Here is a 14,840-nt window from a genome sequence, read left to right on the forward strand (position 1 = left end):
TTTGTTCATAAAAGTATTCTTAAAACATTCAGTAATATCCATGAATCATAAATTTTCAGTGAACAAAGCACTAAAAGCTGATCATAACAACATTACGGTCATCATAAGTCTCGGAAAAAAATAATCTACATTTTATTGACAGCACAATAACATTTTCTCTATTTACTTCTTTTGTGACTATATATAGAACAGTACTGGCAAAGAACCATTATCACAAACTTTCAACAATTAAACACGTACATTTGTAAATAATGCTTTTATGACACACTCGTAATTAAAGAAGGAGTATTTCAAGCCACTTCGGGAACTAAATTAACTTTACTTTCCAGAACTCACGCTGCGCTATCTCCTCGGCGCGCCGGGAGCAGCGGCCGCCTTTATTTATATGTATATTCCCGGCGCTGGCCAGAGTCTGCTTCCATTTACTGTGAATTATATTAATAAAACACGAATATTACCTTCCAAAACGGCACAGCCTTGCGTGGCCTTTTGGAAAGAGGTGTGAGGGAGGCAGTGAGGGTGATAGTGGGGGGGAAGGGAGAGTGATGGGAAAGAAGTAACAGGATGGTAGAGGGGACTAAGATAAAGGAAAAAAAATAGTAAAAGTAATAAGTTTAATTGTGGGTGGAGTGCGGGCCAAGACTCTGCATTACTTAAGTGGGATGGCTGATAGTGAGGCAGAAGCGAGATAGTGAAGGGTATGATGAAAGTAACGAGAGGAGTGAAGGGCGATAACGGGGAATAGGGCGATAACAGGGAGTGGGGCGATAACAGGGAGTGGGGCCATAATAGTGAGTGGGGCCATAACATGGAGTGGAGCGGTAAAAGGGAATGGGGCGATAACAGGGAGTGGGGGCGATAACACAGAGTAGGGCGATAACACGAAGTTGGGCGATAACTGGGAGTGCGGCGATAACAGGGAGTAGGGCGATAACAGGTAGTGGGGCGATAACAGGGAGTGAGGCGATAAAAGGGATTGGGGAGATAACAGGTTGTGGGGCGATAACAGGGAGTGGGGCGATAACCAGGAGTGGGGCGATAGAAGGGAGTAGAAACAGGGCAAATAAATGGAGTAAAAATATGGTTTCAAAACCGTATTAGTTAAAAGGAAGAGGTTGGTATAACAGTGATATAATTAATGATAAGAAAATATGAATAATAAAAACAATGTTAAACGTGAGGCTGAAGGGCTATTGTAAGTCAGAACCGAACACAACAAACAATACTTCATCATTTTCTCGTATCGTCGGACAGCCTCTATTGTTTCCACGAGAGCCGTTGGACGCGAGCAGCAAATCGGTATTCCCAGTAACCAAACCGAAGCCAAAATAATCAGCTTAAGAGTCGGCGAGAGGCGGTAGCGCGGACACGATGAGCGGAATTGGCTACCCTTGCCATTTCGTGGTTAAACAGTTAATTAAAGAGTCATTAGCGGTGTTTATGAAGCGTACACATATTACCTTTACCGTGAGCAGGGAGCAAGTCCGTATACATGCCGGGATTACTATTTTATTCGTAAATCTTAAAAGGGGAAAATATAGACGTCTTTTATTTATTTATTTTTTTTTTTTTTTACGCTTCGCCTATAGCGTCGGTAGGCTTGCTTGAGGGGCCTGGATGGTGTTCGACCCCAGCCCGTCATGGCGCAGGCAAGTATTTATAGTGGCGCCATCTTCTCTGGAAAACATCCGCGTTGGAATATTACAATAACATGAGAGAGCACGAGGGAAAACTGAAACGCCTGAAGAACATAAGCGTTGGAATATTACAAAGACAAAGAGAGCACGGGGAAGAAAAAAAGAAACATTTGGGGAAAATATACATCGCAATATTACAATGACTTAAGAGAGAACGAGGGAAAGAAAGAGACGCCTGGAGAATATGTGCGTAGAAATATAACAATCACATAAGAGAGCTCGGTTGTATAAGCATATTTACATCGTATTTCAGGTGCATCTGACAGCTATTATTAACCGGAAACTGTTGACCTTGAGCAAGAGAGAAGAGAGGAGGAATAAACTTGTACCAGCATAACTGTTCTGCTGCATGGAAGTTCATATCGCTCCCAGTTTTTATTCGCATTAATTAATTTCGTTTTTATTTTACTTTTTTGAGCTTGATTCCAGGTAACCAAACAACTACCGGAAACAAAGTGAGATTCTAGTATTGCGAGAATTGATAAAGTCTCTCTCTCTCTCTCTCTCTCTCTCTCTCTCTCTCTCTCTCTCTCTCTCTCTCTCTTATCTCCTCCCCTCACTTCTCACTTGACTGTTGCTATTTATAATCCCTTCCCCTCTATTGGTTGGGCAAGGACGCGGATCCCTTGATTATATTACAGGAGAGTGCATCACACAACCCAAGTACACCCTCTTTCACCCTCACACACACCCAACCCAACCCGACTCACACCCACCAACCCACCTATCCACACCCATACCCACACCCATTACCCCACATCCATATCTGCATCTACACTCACAAACCCACATTCCCCCACATTCACCCACCCTGGTATTGTGTCCACTCATCCGAAACCAGATTACGTGTAAGCAGATGATAAATAGTAAAGAATATATTAAGTCCCCGCTCTTTATAGGCTACAACGTATTTAATAAGGCCTCAGGCTGGAATTACTTCACCACCCAGAACCATAATTAGGTAGTATATTCTAGTACACGTGTTTTTACTGTCTATCCGCGCGCCCTCGCCCTCGCCCTCGCCCTCGCCCTAAGCGGCATTTGATTTCTCTTATAAAATAGCTTCGTCTCTCTCTCTCTCTCTCTCTCTCTCTCTCTCTCTCTCTCTCTCTCTCTCTCTCTCTCTCTCTCTCTCTCTCTCTCTCTCTCGCTTGCTCTCCGGTGCTGACTAATACGTGGAGCTTAATTATTTTTCCACTGACTGAATGAAAACCACTTTTTTAATGCGACGAAATCCTTTACTCGTATGAGACACCTCCCATGTTATAATCTCTCTCTTTCTATTGCCATGCTTCCGAAGCCTTAACACTATACTGTCGGAAGAGATACGCAGTTGTTTGCAAGGATATCATCACCAGCTAACAACTGCCTATCCCATTAAAATAATAATACACAATAACACTGTCACGGCACCAAAGTTTGAGAAGAATACACGCGGTAAATGTATAGTTGGGCGCAGGATAATTATTGCCAGTTTATAATAATTGAAATAGGTGATATATATACATGTACACAACGGCTGCCCTGCCCGAAAAGCTAACAAACTGTGAAATCAACTGCATGGGGCTCTTAAGGATCTCCAATACATCTTTCTTCTAATAAAAGGTTCGACAGTCAAATGAAATTGCAAATAACATGCCAGTAAAACATTGAGCGCAGAATGAGTAGCCTATTAAAACAAAGGACACCTCTCCTCCCGAAACTGACCTCTCTTTTTGGACATCAGTATAATATCGAGAGAGAGAGAGAGAGAGAGAGAGAGAGAGAGAGAGAGAGATATTCCACTGATGGTTCATTTATCACCACTCGCATAAGTTCAATCAACGTCAAGCAGAGTCTCCCTTTACCCCTGGCAGACATATTGACCTAATTTTCCACTATCACTTAACTCGTTCCCTCATTTTGTTTTGGGCGTGTAGGTCTATAAATAGCTCAACAAAGTCACTCTCCTTTTTCCTTTTCCCTCCCAGCCTTCATATTACTTCAGGAACCGTGCCGTGCCATCGTTTCACTTAGCGCAGTGTAATTTTTTTTTTTTAATACCTCATTCATTTTTCTTTTATGCGTGAAAGTTTCCAGCCCTCGCACCCTCGCTCCTCAGCAGGCTTCTTGGAATACCGTTTTAATTACCACGTCAGTCAGTTATTTTTAGCCTTCCCGTTTGGTGCCATTTGTTACTCCGTCTGGCAACATTTTATTTTCTCTTCTTCTCACGAGCAACACGTACAGGGAATTTTTCCTTCTTTACATATTGTGTTTGTTCTATCTCCTTTACACCAAAAATATTATATATTTGTATATTCAGAGACAAACACTCGATGAAAAATGTAGAGAAATGTATTTATAAATCTACGCTATCAACCAGCCCCGTTTCGCCAATAGTGTGTGTGTGTGTGTGTGTGTGTGTGTGTGTGTGTGTGTGTGGTGTGGTGTGGTGTGGTGTGGTTTGGTGTGGTGTGTGTGTGTGTGTGTGTGTGCGCGAGCGCGCGTTCGAATGTAAATACGTGAGTAAGAGTAGATGTTGGTTACTAGCCTTGGTAAGCAAATAGAACCCTAATGGGAGGAACAAATTACATTGTTGATGAGTGTGTAATTCTGATTACATGCAAATATATATAACATCTTACAAAAGTGAAATTAATTTTTTTCATCTTTTTTCTCGATACAAAACAAAACTATAATTTAACACAAATGCTAAAAATCCTCCTTTTATTAGTAATGAACATGTAGTTTAAGAATATAGTGGCTATAGCTTCATATGTATACTACGGTCCCATCTAAGCCCCTCCTCCCAAACAGCAGCCATTCACATGAAGGAACATTATGCCTGACAACCCAGCACGGCGCCTGTGAAGATTTCCACTGTGATTGCTAATAAGTATCAAGGCAAGGCTACAGCAACAAGTGGGTTATAATATTACTATGACCCAATTCAAAAAGGCTTCCTCTCAAATAGCAATCATGCACGGACATATTCTGACTGACGACCCAGCATGGCGCCTGTGTGAGACTAGCACGGGTATTAAGGCCGGAGTGAGGCAGCGACGGGGGGCGAGGAGCCTTTCCAAACATTTTAAGAAGGATCATCTGAGCTCCATGCTCCCCCCTCCCCCCCTACGCACACCCTAAAAAACAGCAAAGGAGCTTTCATGTTCGACTCGCTCCTCGACACGTGTCACTGGGCGTCTTGGCAAGGTCTGCAGCAAAAGCACTGACTGTGTTTGCCTAGAACGCTTGACATGAAGATTATTAAGAATCGATCCGTTGCATATCGTTAAGGGTGAATCAATGATGTGGATAAAAGTCATGACAGTCTCGGCGATTCAACATGGATATCACTGACTGTGCATGCCTATAAGTCACGAAAGCCATGTATTATGAACATCAGCAAGGTTTTATTCATTATAAATAATTCAGGGATGAATAACTCCACATGCGTATATGCCCAACCGGATAATGGTTTCTTTTTCCAAGACTCTTTCTTACTGTATATTCTCACTCCACAAAAGAAGCACACCGCCACACATTCCTGGCAAACTCTGCGATACCACTTCATTACGGTTCACATGTAACTTTTCCACATGTTCTGAAGTTTTGCGTAAATCACAAGCAATCAGGTATAGCGAACTTATGGTTTTCTTAAAAACACACTCATATCTAGACCACTCAGCGAGGGGGAGCTGCCTCCATCCCCCCAGGTCACCGGCACCACTAGGAACAGGTTGTTGCATTCGAGGACGCGCGGCGCCAGACAAGGAGTAAGGGTCCGCACGCACCCTGCTTCCACCAAGGTTGAGGGTGTACTGAGCCACTGGCCGCCTCCTCGACCTAAAACCTCAGTCGCGCTAACTCTCGCCGCCGCTGCGGCTGCTCCCACTGGCATATAGCTTACTCCTGCTACTAATCCTCTCCTTGTTCCTAATCTACCTCATCCATCTCTTCTATCTCTCTTCTGTCCAATCATTCGGTTCCTTTCACACATCACATTATTCTATTCGCTGCAGCACGTCAACGAGGAGGCTAGGAGGGCTTACCTATTGATCCCCATCATCGAAGGTGGTCACAACTAGCGGAGGGTCAGTGTTCTTAAGGGACGGCTCACAGGCTAGTGCTGGGTCGCAGAGCTTCACCCAAAGAGATCAGTCGCAGATACAATAACGTAAGAAAAAATCCATATGGAGAAAACAAAAAGGACTTGAACACTTAAAAATGAGAACACACGGAAAATGATTTAACAGTCGCAACACAGAACCGTAACTCACGATAATAACAAAAGCAAACAAATATCCAACTGTAGTAAAAATGAACACTTAAAAATGACAACACTTAGAAAATAATATAGTCAACACAAAACCGCAACACACACATCGATGCTGAGATAAAATAAATAATAACAAGGATAACATACTGTCACAATACATCCAAAAGCCTGAAAACGGGGAGGAGTCACACACTGTACGCATTGCCATCAAGAGCCTGGAACGACATCGTGAGGGTGATGCATTGACGCAAACTAGGACGCATCAAGAAGTCGAAAGACCTTTGCGGTTGACACGGACGTTGAGAACTCACAAAAAAAAGGTCATCACGATATTTCAGAAGGCCATTAGTAGTGAAAATAATATGATGGCCGCTTCCGTGCCCTCAGCTTGGAACATAATGTAGGAAAAAAAAAATTCCAATAACTTTCAAAAATAAACTTTCCATTCGCAACAAAGGACCGGCGTATAGTTTGTAACGTTAAAGGGAAAAATTTACCGCGCCGTGCCAGTGAGTGATCATGTCTGTGTGTGTGTGTGCGGGCATATTTGTATACATGTGAACGGACGTCGGAATATAGACGAATATTCACAACGTTGCTATTTATATGCTGGATACTTCCAATACCAATTCTGCGCAACACACACACACACACACACACACACACACACACACACACACACACACACACACACACACACACATATGCATACACAAACCTCCCGTGCTGCAGGGCTCACTCTGTCCCCCGGTAGGCTGAGGTTCTCGCCTTGCTCGGGCAGAATTTTTTCCCCCTTGAAATGGAGCGGTTTTTGCCCCCGTGTGATTAAAGTGGAACGGGTGAGTGGTGTGTGAGGTCCTAGGTGCACCCATAGATCGGTTAACGATTCCCAACCCTCAAAGTTAGGTAGCCAAACACATAGAGCTCAGGTACGCTTTCACCGAGAAGCCGCGGTGACCTGGGACTGGACTCGGAACTCACAATCTCTATGTCGCGTGTCAAACACCATAACCACCACCATAAGTCTCTCTCTCTCTCTCTCTCTCTCTCTCTCTCTCTCTCTCTCTCTCTCTCTCTCTCTCTCTCTCTCTCTCTCTCTCTCTCTCTCTCTCTCTCTCTCTCTCTCTCTAAGCCTAAGGCATGTCCTGTATGCGGATTTCACCCAATCAACAGGTCACGACGGCTCCTGCCGAGACGCATCGGTTCCCGCTTTGGACGCAGACGAGGCATAGGCGATGTAGCTGAGAGGCCACATCTGAATACAAGGAAAACCACGGCGATGAATATAATGAATGGAAGCTACCATCAATAACTGTTTTGTGCTCGCAGTAGTTTTGAGTGGCTGCCTGTGCAACGATAAACTATGCAACGCAATCACGTATATGTCACCTTGCATTTATAAATTCCAAGTATTTATAATTGAAGGGGTTATATAAATAAACACTCCAAGCAACTCTTTAGATATTCGGACTATGCATATATTTCAGCGAAACAGAGGAGTGGAACGAGAAGATGTGACGTTGAATATTTACCGCAACATGTTATTTTTTTTCATGTATAAATCTATCGGGTCCACAAATGAGATGCAAAATATATACCGCCAGCACGCAGGTAAGAGCCAGACACACCTGCTAATGAGGCGGCTGGAGTGTTGTATCGATTCTTGTGTTGTGTCTGTGGCGGCGGAGACACATTTAGCAGCAGCGGGTCCACTGAACACGGGGCACGGCGAGACTGGTTTTACAGAATTGTTAGTTTACTTTTACGATAAACATCAGTGCAGGTTAATCAGTAGACACAATTGCCTAGTCACCTGGTGCTGCTGACGACAGAAAAAATAAAAGAGAGATCAATGAAGTAAAAGATTCTCGAGATGATTAGTTTTATTGCTATTTTTTTTCATTTAAGTTCATGATATATACAAATTCAAGTTAATCAAGTTATTCATAGTAAGCGAAACATTCTATTGAGATGCTGCCGCTGAAGACGAAAGAGAAGATAAATTGAATACATCTCAACAGCAAAACAAAATAAAGGAAGTTAGACGAAAATGCTGACCCTGAAACAAGAATGTGAACCCTAATTAACCTGAACAAACAACATGACGGAAGTGAATAGCGAAGGCGAAGCTTACCTCACATACCGACAACGAACTCACGCTGACTAAAAAGGTTACTGGCCGACAAAATGGAAGGAAAAATGAGAACGAGCAGACGGAGAAAGAAAAAGACGATGATAAGGAGGAGAAAGGACAGGATGAACGAAGCGGGGGGTGGAGAAGAAAACGGAAGGCAAGGATGAGGATGAGGAGGAGGATGAGGAGGAAGAGTAAGAGAAGAAATAAGACGAGGAGGAAATGAACGAAGTTAATTATAAGGGTCAAAAGAAAAGTAACTAAAATATATATTCCAACTAGGATTTCCTTAGTAAATTATATAATATTTCAAAGAAGAGAGAGAGAGAGAGAGAGAGAGAGAGAGAGAGAGAGAGAGAGAGAGAGAGAGAGAGAGAGAGAGAGAGAGAGAGAGAGAGAGAGAGAGAGAGAGAGAGAGAGAGAGAGAGAGAGAGAGAGAGAGAGAGAGAGAGAGAGAGAGAATTAAACTGATGGACTAAAGGTCTCTCATTAATTTTACTCAAGGTTATTTACCTCTAAAATTGGCCGCCTTAATGACTCCCGACCGTGGAGTGTTGGATCAAATACGCATCTCAGAGAACTTGTGGAAAGCGATTCACTAGACTGCTTTAAAAATGTCGAGGCACAATTATTACGGTCAACTTTTAATACGGCGGAGGAGTACTTGACGCTACTTTCATCATCCAAGTTTCACCCAATTATCAAAGTTGGGCTCTAATACTGAATGACTCTAAAGTTGAGCTCAAGTATTAAGTAGTAGTCAAAGTTGGAGTCTAGCATTAAATAATTTTCAGCGTTGAGCTCTAGTGTTAAGTAATTGATAAAGTTGAGCTCTAGTATTAAATAACTCTGATAAAGGTACGCTCTAGCATTGAAAATAAAAAAAAATCAAAGTTGAGCTCTACCATTAGATACTGTTTAACGCTGAGTTCTACTATTAGATGTTTTTCAAAGGTGGGCACAGGTATTAAATGATTTCATAAAGTTTAGCCTCCGTTCCTTTGTGTGTGTTCTGTGCTGCTTATCTTAAGGTGGAGACTGCGTATACTTGATTCAATATAAATGCGTATAATCTTTGAATGAATGAATTAATGATCGATATATACGTGCATGATGTGACTTTCAAATAGCTCTTCTCTCGCCAACATTTTTCTTTTTTCCTTCCCTCAAGATTGTTTTGTCTTTCTCTCATCGCTCTCTCTTTCTTTCCGTCCGTCTTTTCTCTCTCTCTCTCTCTCTCTCTCTCTCTCTCTCTCTCTCTCTCTCTCTCTCTCTCTCTCTCTCTCTCTCTCTCTCTCTCTCTCTCTCTCTCACTTTAATCAGCGAAGGGATAAAGAATCTTGAACAATCGCAATCACTTATCGTTGTGGAGATTCTTTCGTGGCACAAAGCAGTTTTCTTTTTAGCCTTTCGTCTCCAATTATCTTCCTATTTTTCTCCTCTGTCCTTCTCTTTTCTTGTGTCAGTCAACCGTATGTGATTCAATGCCCCCTCAATATGGATAGTATTTTTTTTCTTTTTAGCTGTTACGGTATCATCTCCCATTTTCTACTTATATGATTTAATTTTATGTGCATCAGTCATCTCCATGGCAAATGACTGAGCGGGGTTTCGTTTAGACATATATGCTTCGCGTCAAACATACGTATATTCAGTTTGATCAAATTTTGCACCACCTTTTTCTAAAGCTTTATCCACACAATATATCGCGCCAGTCATCTTCGCTGTGGCAACGCAGCGATTCGATGACTTTTCGGTAGAAGCACCGCAGTGAATAGCTTTCAGATTCAATTCAGTGCGAGTTCTTTTCACCTTTTTCAATCAGTAGCACCTCGCTTCTCCTTTTCTTGTCAATCTTCACTTTTTTCAGGAGTGAATAACAGCATTTTCTTTCTTTATTTTTTATTTTTTTACGTTTCGTTCTATGGCGCCGGTAGCCTTTCTTGGTGGGACCTGATGGTGGATCCCAGGCCGTTATGGTGAAGGCAAGTGTTTATAGTGGCGCCATCTTGCATGATTCATGCTGTTTCCCGGAGCTCATTTTTGTCTCTCTTTAGAGAGAGAATTTAGAGTTCGGGTTGATAGGTGGTGTTCAGACAGCATGTGGGTAGTCTTAGGCCACTCGGTGGTGATGAAAAATCCCAGCTGTGGTGGCGGGCAGGACTCGAACCCGCGTCCAGGAGGACGCGGCGCCAGCACGCTAACCACTCAGCCACCGCCTCCCCCTTCCCCTCCTCCCTCGTATTTATTATCCTTTTCCGTCCCATTTTCCCGTGCCAATCATATCATTACAACCAACCTGATGACGTTTTGACAGAAACAATCAGAATAAATATTTAAAATTCTGTTAACTAATAGTTATTTTCTTTTAGGCCAAAACACCGAAAATTTCCCTATTACTTTTACCTTTCCTTGTTTTGAGTCACCTTCGCTGTGGCACCGGATCCACTTGGAAACGTTTGGGTACAAGAGTTACACAAAATATTTTTGAACTTCAGTATGTTAGTTTCCTTTATTTTTAATTATGCATTAGCATCGCTTTAGTCGTTATAGTAATAGGAAAATACCTTTCATAATATCGCTCATCGGGCCTGTAAGCACATCTCTGGATGTATGATAAAACAAAAGCCTAACAATATTGGCGGTAAAATTGACAGTGTATCATTATGCGAGCATTGTAGTTTTTAATTTCGTGATCTTTAAGGTCTCAGTTATTAATTTTGAAGACACGGGTGTAATATAATTTAGACTTCTAATTGAAAATTATTGCTAAATCCTCAGTCTAGTTCATCTTTTTAACGACTACTGAGCTTTTAGATTCGGAAATAACTGCATTACGGGAGAAGCAAAGTCTTTGGCAATAACATCATACCAATGCAATTACAGAGCTTCTATTTATGGTATGAACTGTGTTACGGAATAGCTCCACAAAACCACCACAACAATACGACATATACAGAAAGAGAAGCGTTGACGGCTAGATGAAATAAAATACGAGTTCAACAACACAACGGGCCGAGGGAATACACGGCAAAATAAAATATGATATGTGAAAACCGCAGCGTGGACAGACCCGCGAAATAATAAAATATGAATCCCGCGACCCGACAGTCTGAGCGAAAACAGCGGAAAACGCATGTCGATAGCGCCGTGAAAGTGGCATGTTAGTTCGCTGTTCGTTCACTTTGCATACGGGCCATCCATAACGCGTAAGGAGGGCATGTTTTCGTTTATCTTTCATATTGCAGCGCGTTTTGAGTAGGGAAAGGAGAGAGAGTGAGAGAGAGGCTTTTCTTGGCGGATGAAGTACATCCCTTTGGTGTCCTGAGCCTCGAGTCAAGAGGACGCCGACACCTCGCTTTTGACGATCCTCTTTCTGGAAGTCGTAACGGAGGCTGTATACCCGTAAATACGACTCTCTAGCGCCTCTTAACATTTCTGAAAAGGAGAGAGAGAGAGAGAGTGAGAGATAAAGTGAGAGATGGAGAGATGGAGAGAGAGAGAGAGAGAGAGAGAGAGAGAGAGAGAGAGAGAGAGAGAGAGAGAGAGAGAGAGAGAGAGAGAGAGAGAGAGAGAGAGAGAGAGAGTTTTTACTGAGATGGACGGGGCTATTTCTGGAAGCGGATAACCAAATGTCGATAGGAAGAGTAAAAGAGAGTGACACCCACATTTTTACGAACTCGCAGGGAAGAGGAAGACACGGGAAGCTCGAGATGCGAACACGATATTTCGCTAAATTTATACGTCGCTCAAGGAAGGAAGACACAAGACAAATATTTTTAAAGGAGGACTTAATAGAAGACCTCGCAGGAAAGAGAGGATATGTTTCTTTTTAATCTAGCCAATAACTTAATCTTTAATTTTCTCCATGTTGACAATAAAATAATAAAGTATGAAGTCTTTGGTAAATTGACTGAACTGAGAAAATAGCCAAGTATATATGTGTGGCAGCTCCAGAGAGACAGTTATTTGCCATACTTTCTCTGCCTCTTTTAAATCTTTCTAGCCTCTACTTGACGCATCTAGTCATCCCACTGCGTATCCGTGACGGATTAGAGGAAGGTAAACAAAATTCAAGTACGTGCTTCGTAAAACATTGCATAGCTCAGTGCAGCCTCATATTTGGAGTGTATACCTTACTCTCCTATTCACAGAGGTATTCTAGCACACTGCCTCCCTCAGCTAGGAGGGTAATCATGAAGTGTTGAGCGCTACACTCCCGAGGCTGGCCATCATTAACAACACAATGTGGATGCACAGGAAAAGTGTTCTACATCTGCTAACCGTGACTTTTAGGCAGACTCGACTTTCACCTTTAATCTCTCCCTCTCTCTCTCTCTCTCTCTTTCTCCAGAGAGAGAGAGAGAGAGAGAGAGAGAGAGAGAGAGAGAGAGAGAGAGAGAGAGAGAGAGAGAGAGAGAGAGAGAGAGAAGAAATAGCTTTAAAGCTGAAAGCCGACCTTGAATAACAGTTGGACCCAAATTTATCCTGCGAGTGAAAATATTTCGCCACACAGCGACCGAAATAAACTCTTAGCGAAACACAGCTCGTTAAGTGAAATTTATGATGAAAACCGGAACACAAAACAGGCTCCCGACAATGTTATATCGCTTATCCTCCGAATTTATTGCCTTATTAATGGAACTCTAATGGTTTTCCTGTACGCTACTTTAAAGGTTGAATTCAAAATATTTGATTTGGCTTTTGTTCTATGATTCTTAGTTTGTGTCGCTACCGGTTTAGAGAAGTGTACCCTTGACGGCAGCTTTGTCTAGGTTGGTGCTCATTTTCTCTCCGACCACAGAAAATGGTTTCAGATTGGCGAATAACGGTGACTTTAGTATTACACACACACACACACACACACACACACACACACACACACACACACACACACACACACATTACATGAATAATTCCTGACCACTACTCTTTACTCACCGTTAGGGCCAGGCTACATGGTGCCCGCGACGCCTCCAGCTGGTGTGCTGGCCGTGCAGGAATACGGTGCAGACAACTCTGAATCTGGTCACAACATCGTGAAGATAATAACAAACAAAGCAAAGGGAGACACAAGCACGGAGGAGGCCTTGCAGCGAAGGACGCGTCCTTACCTTGGCAACGTCGTGGTTGTGGGCAGAGCGCGGGACGCCGTCCAGGACAGAGATGTCCTTCATCTGGGAGGCGCTGACGGGAGGCACGCCATCGCTGTAGCGGGACTTCTGCGGGAGGGACGGAAAGGGACGATGGTGAAATAATTAATTGGTAAAAGAAATGACGCTTAAGAAAATTATGCAATGAAAATATTCTCTGATATTGGACAAACTTGAATAGATATTGAACAAATAGTTTTCGTTGCACGGAATAACACCTGAAACACGAGAATCAGTGAAGAAGAAAATAAATAAAAATTTTGGCTCACGCGGCACAGGACAACAGTGTTGAAGCAAGTGGCCACAAAGCATTGTCGTGAGTCGGTGTGTGTGATGAAGAGTTAACCCCAGCATGACGGACACCTGCGAACAGAGCGAGGGGGCGGGGCACGCAGGTTACTCCCAGGGCGGGGTACACACACGCTGAATATAGCGCGCCCTCCGCCCAACCACTCTCCGCCCTTCACCCGTCACTTCCGTGCTCTTAATAAGTCTCAGCACACACACAAAAAAAGGAGGTGCATTCCCTCTGAGCGGAAAGACGGTAAAAAAACCTGACCGACGATCCCGATATAGCGGCCCTCGTATGAAGAAAGGGGACAAAAATAAACACCACTTATTACTAAATTTCTAACATCTAACATTTTTTTTCGTTGTGATGCGTTGTGTAAGAACATAGCTTTTGCGCCGAGAAAGACTCTTCAGCACTACCGTGATTGATGAGAAACACTAAACCACACAGCAAAAGTTTAAATTTTTCTAGTTTAGTTCAGTTTATTCCTTCTATAATAAAATAAAGTATGGTATGGTTTAGGATGGTGTGTGTGTGTGTGTGTGTGTGTTTGTGTGTGTGTGTGTGTGTGTGTGTGTGTGTGTGTGTGAGGGGGTGGGGGGAGCCATGGTAGTGAAGTCCCCACCGCCTTCAGATTTACGAGGCAGGAATATCGAGGTCGCAGGCAATGGACAGTTTGATCGGACACTAACTCACCTGTGCACTAGCCGTCGCTTCCCTTCCTTTCTTTTCCTTCCCTTTCCTTTTCTATCCTTGCATTCCCTTTCCTTTTCCTTTCCTTCCCTTTACCTTCCTTGCTTTCCTTTCTTTCCGTTCCTTTCCCCTTCCTTCACTTTCCTCTCGTTCCTTTCCCTTCTACTCCTTATCCCTTCCTTATCTTTCCTTTCCTCTCCTATCTCACCCTTTCATTTCATTCTCTTATCTTTTTTATTCCCTTCCCTTCCCTTTCCTCCTACTCATTTCCCTTCCCTTCCTATCTTTTTATTTTATCTTACTCTCATTTCTTTCTCCTCTCTTCTTTCCCTCCCTTCCTTTCCCATCTCCTCCCTTCCTTTTCCCTAATTTACCATCTCCTCCCTTCTTTTTTCTTCTTTTCTTCCTTTCTTTTTCCATTCCCTTCCTTTTTCCTTTCACTCCATTCCCACACATTTCCTTTCCTTCCCTTCCCCTTCCCGTCATTCCAATCAATAAATTAAGCTTCGGTATATCAGAAAAAAGACCACATAGCAAAGTACAACGCTAATCTCATGACTAGCCAATGAAAAGTTAAAGCAAATAACTCAAATACAAGCTCAGGAGACTC

At 42.9% G+C, this 14,840-nt stretch overlaps 1 protein-coding gene across 2 annotated transcripts in view; it reads right to left on the reverse strand.

Moving 5' to 3' along the window:
• The window catches only part of LOC127007464 (uncharacterized), an 82,780-nt gene that overhangs the window by 12,219 nt on the left and 55,721 nt on the right, over nt 1-14,840 (reverse strand). Inside the window, exon 2 of one of the 2 annotated variants that reach the window (XM_050878531.1) lies at nt 13,207-13,314. In XM_050878531.1, coding sequence (XP_050734488.1) covers nt 13,207-13,314 — 108 coding nt within the window. Of the gene's footprint in view, nt 1-12,600; nt 13,315-14,840 lie in introns of those variants that run through there. The other variant, XM_050878523.1, reaches the window with a different exon arrangement.

The sequence above is a fragment of the Eriocheir sinensis genome, chromosome 3, assembly GCF_024679095.1.
Source record: "Eriocheir sinensis breed Jianghai 21 chromosome 3, ASM2467909v1, whole genome shotgun sequence".
In the NCBI taxonomy this organism is placed as follows: domain Eukaryota; kingdom Metazoa; phylum Arthropoda; class Malacostraca; order Decapoda; family Varunidae; genus Eriocheir; species Eriocheir sinensis.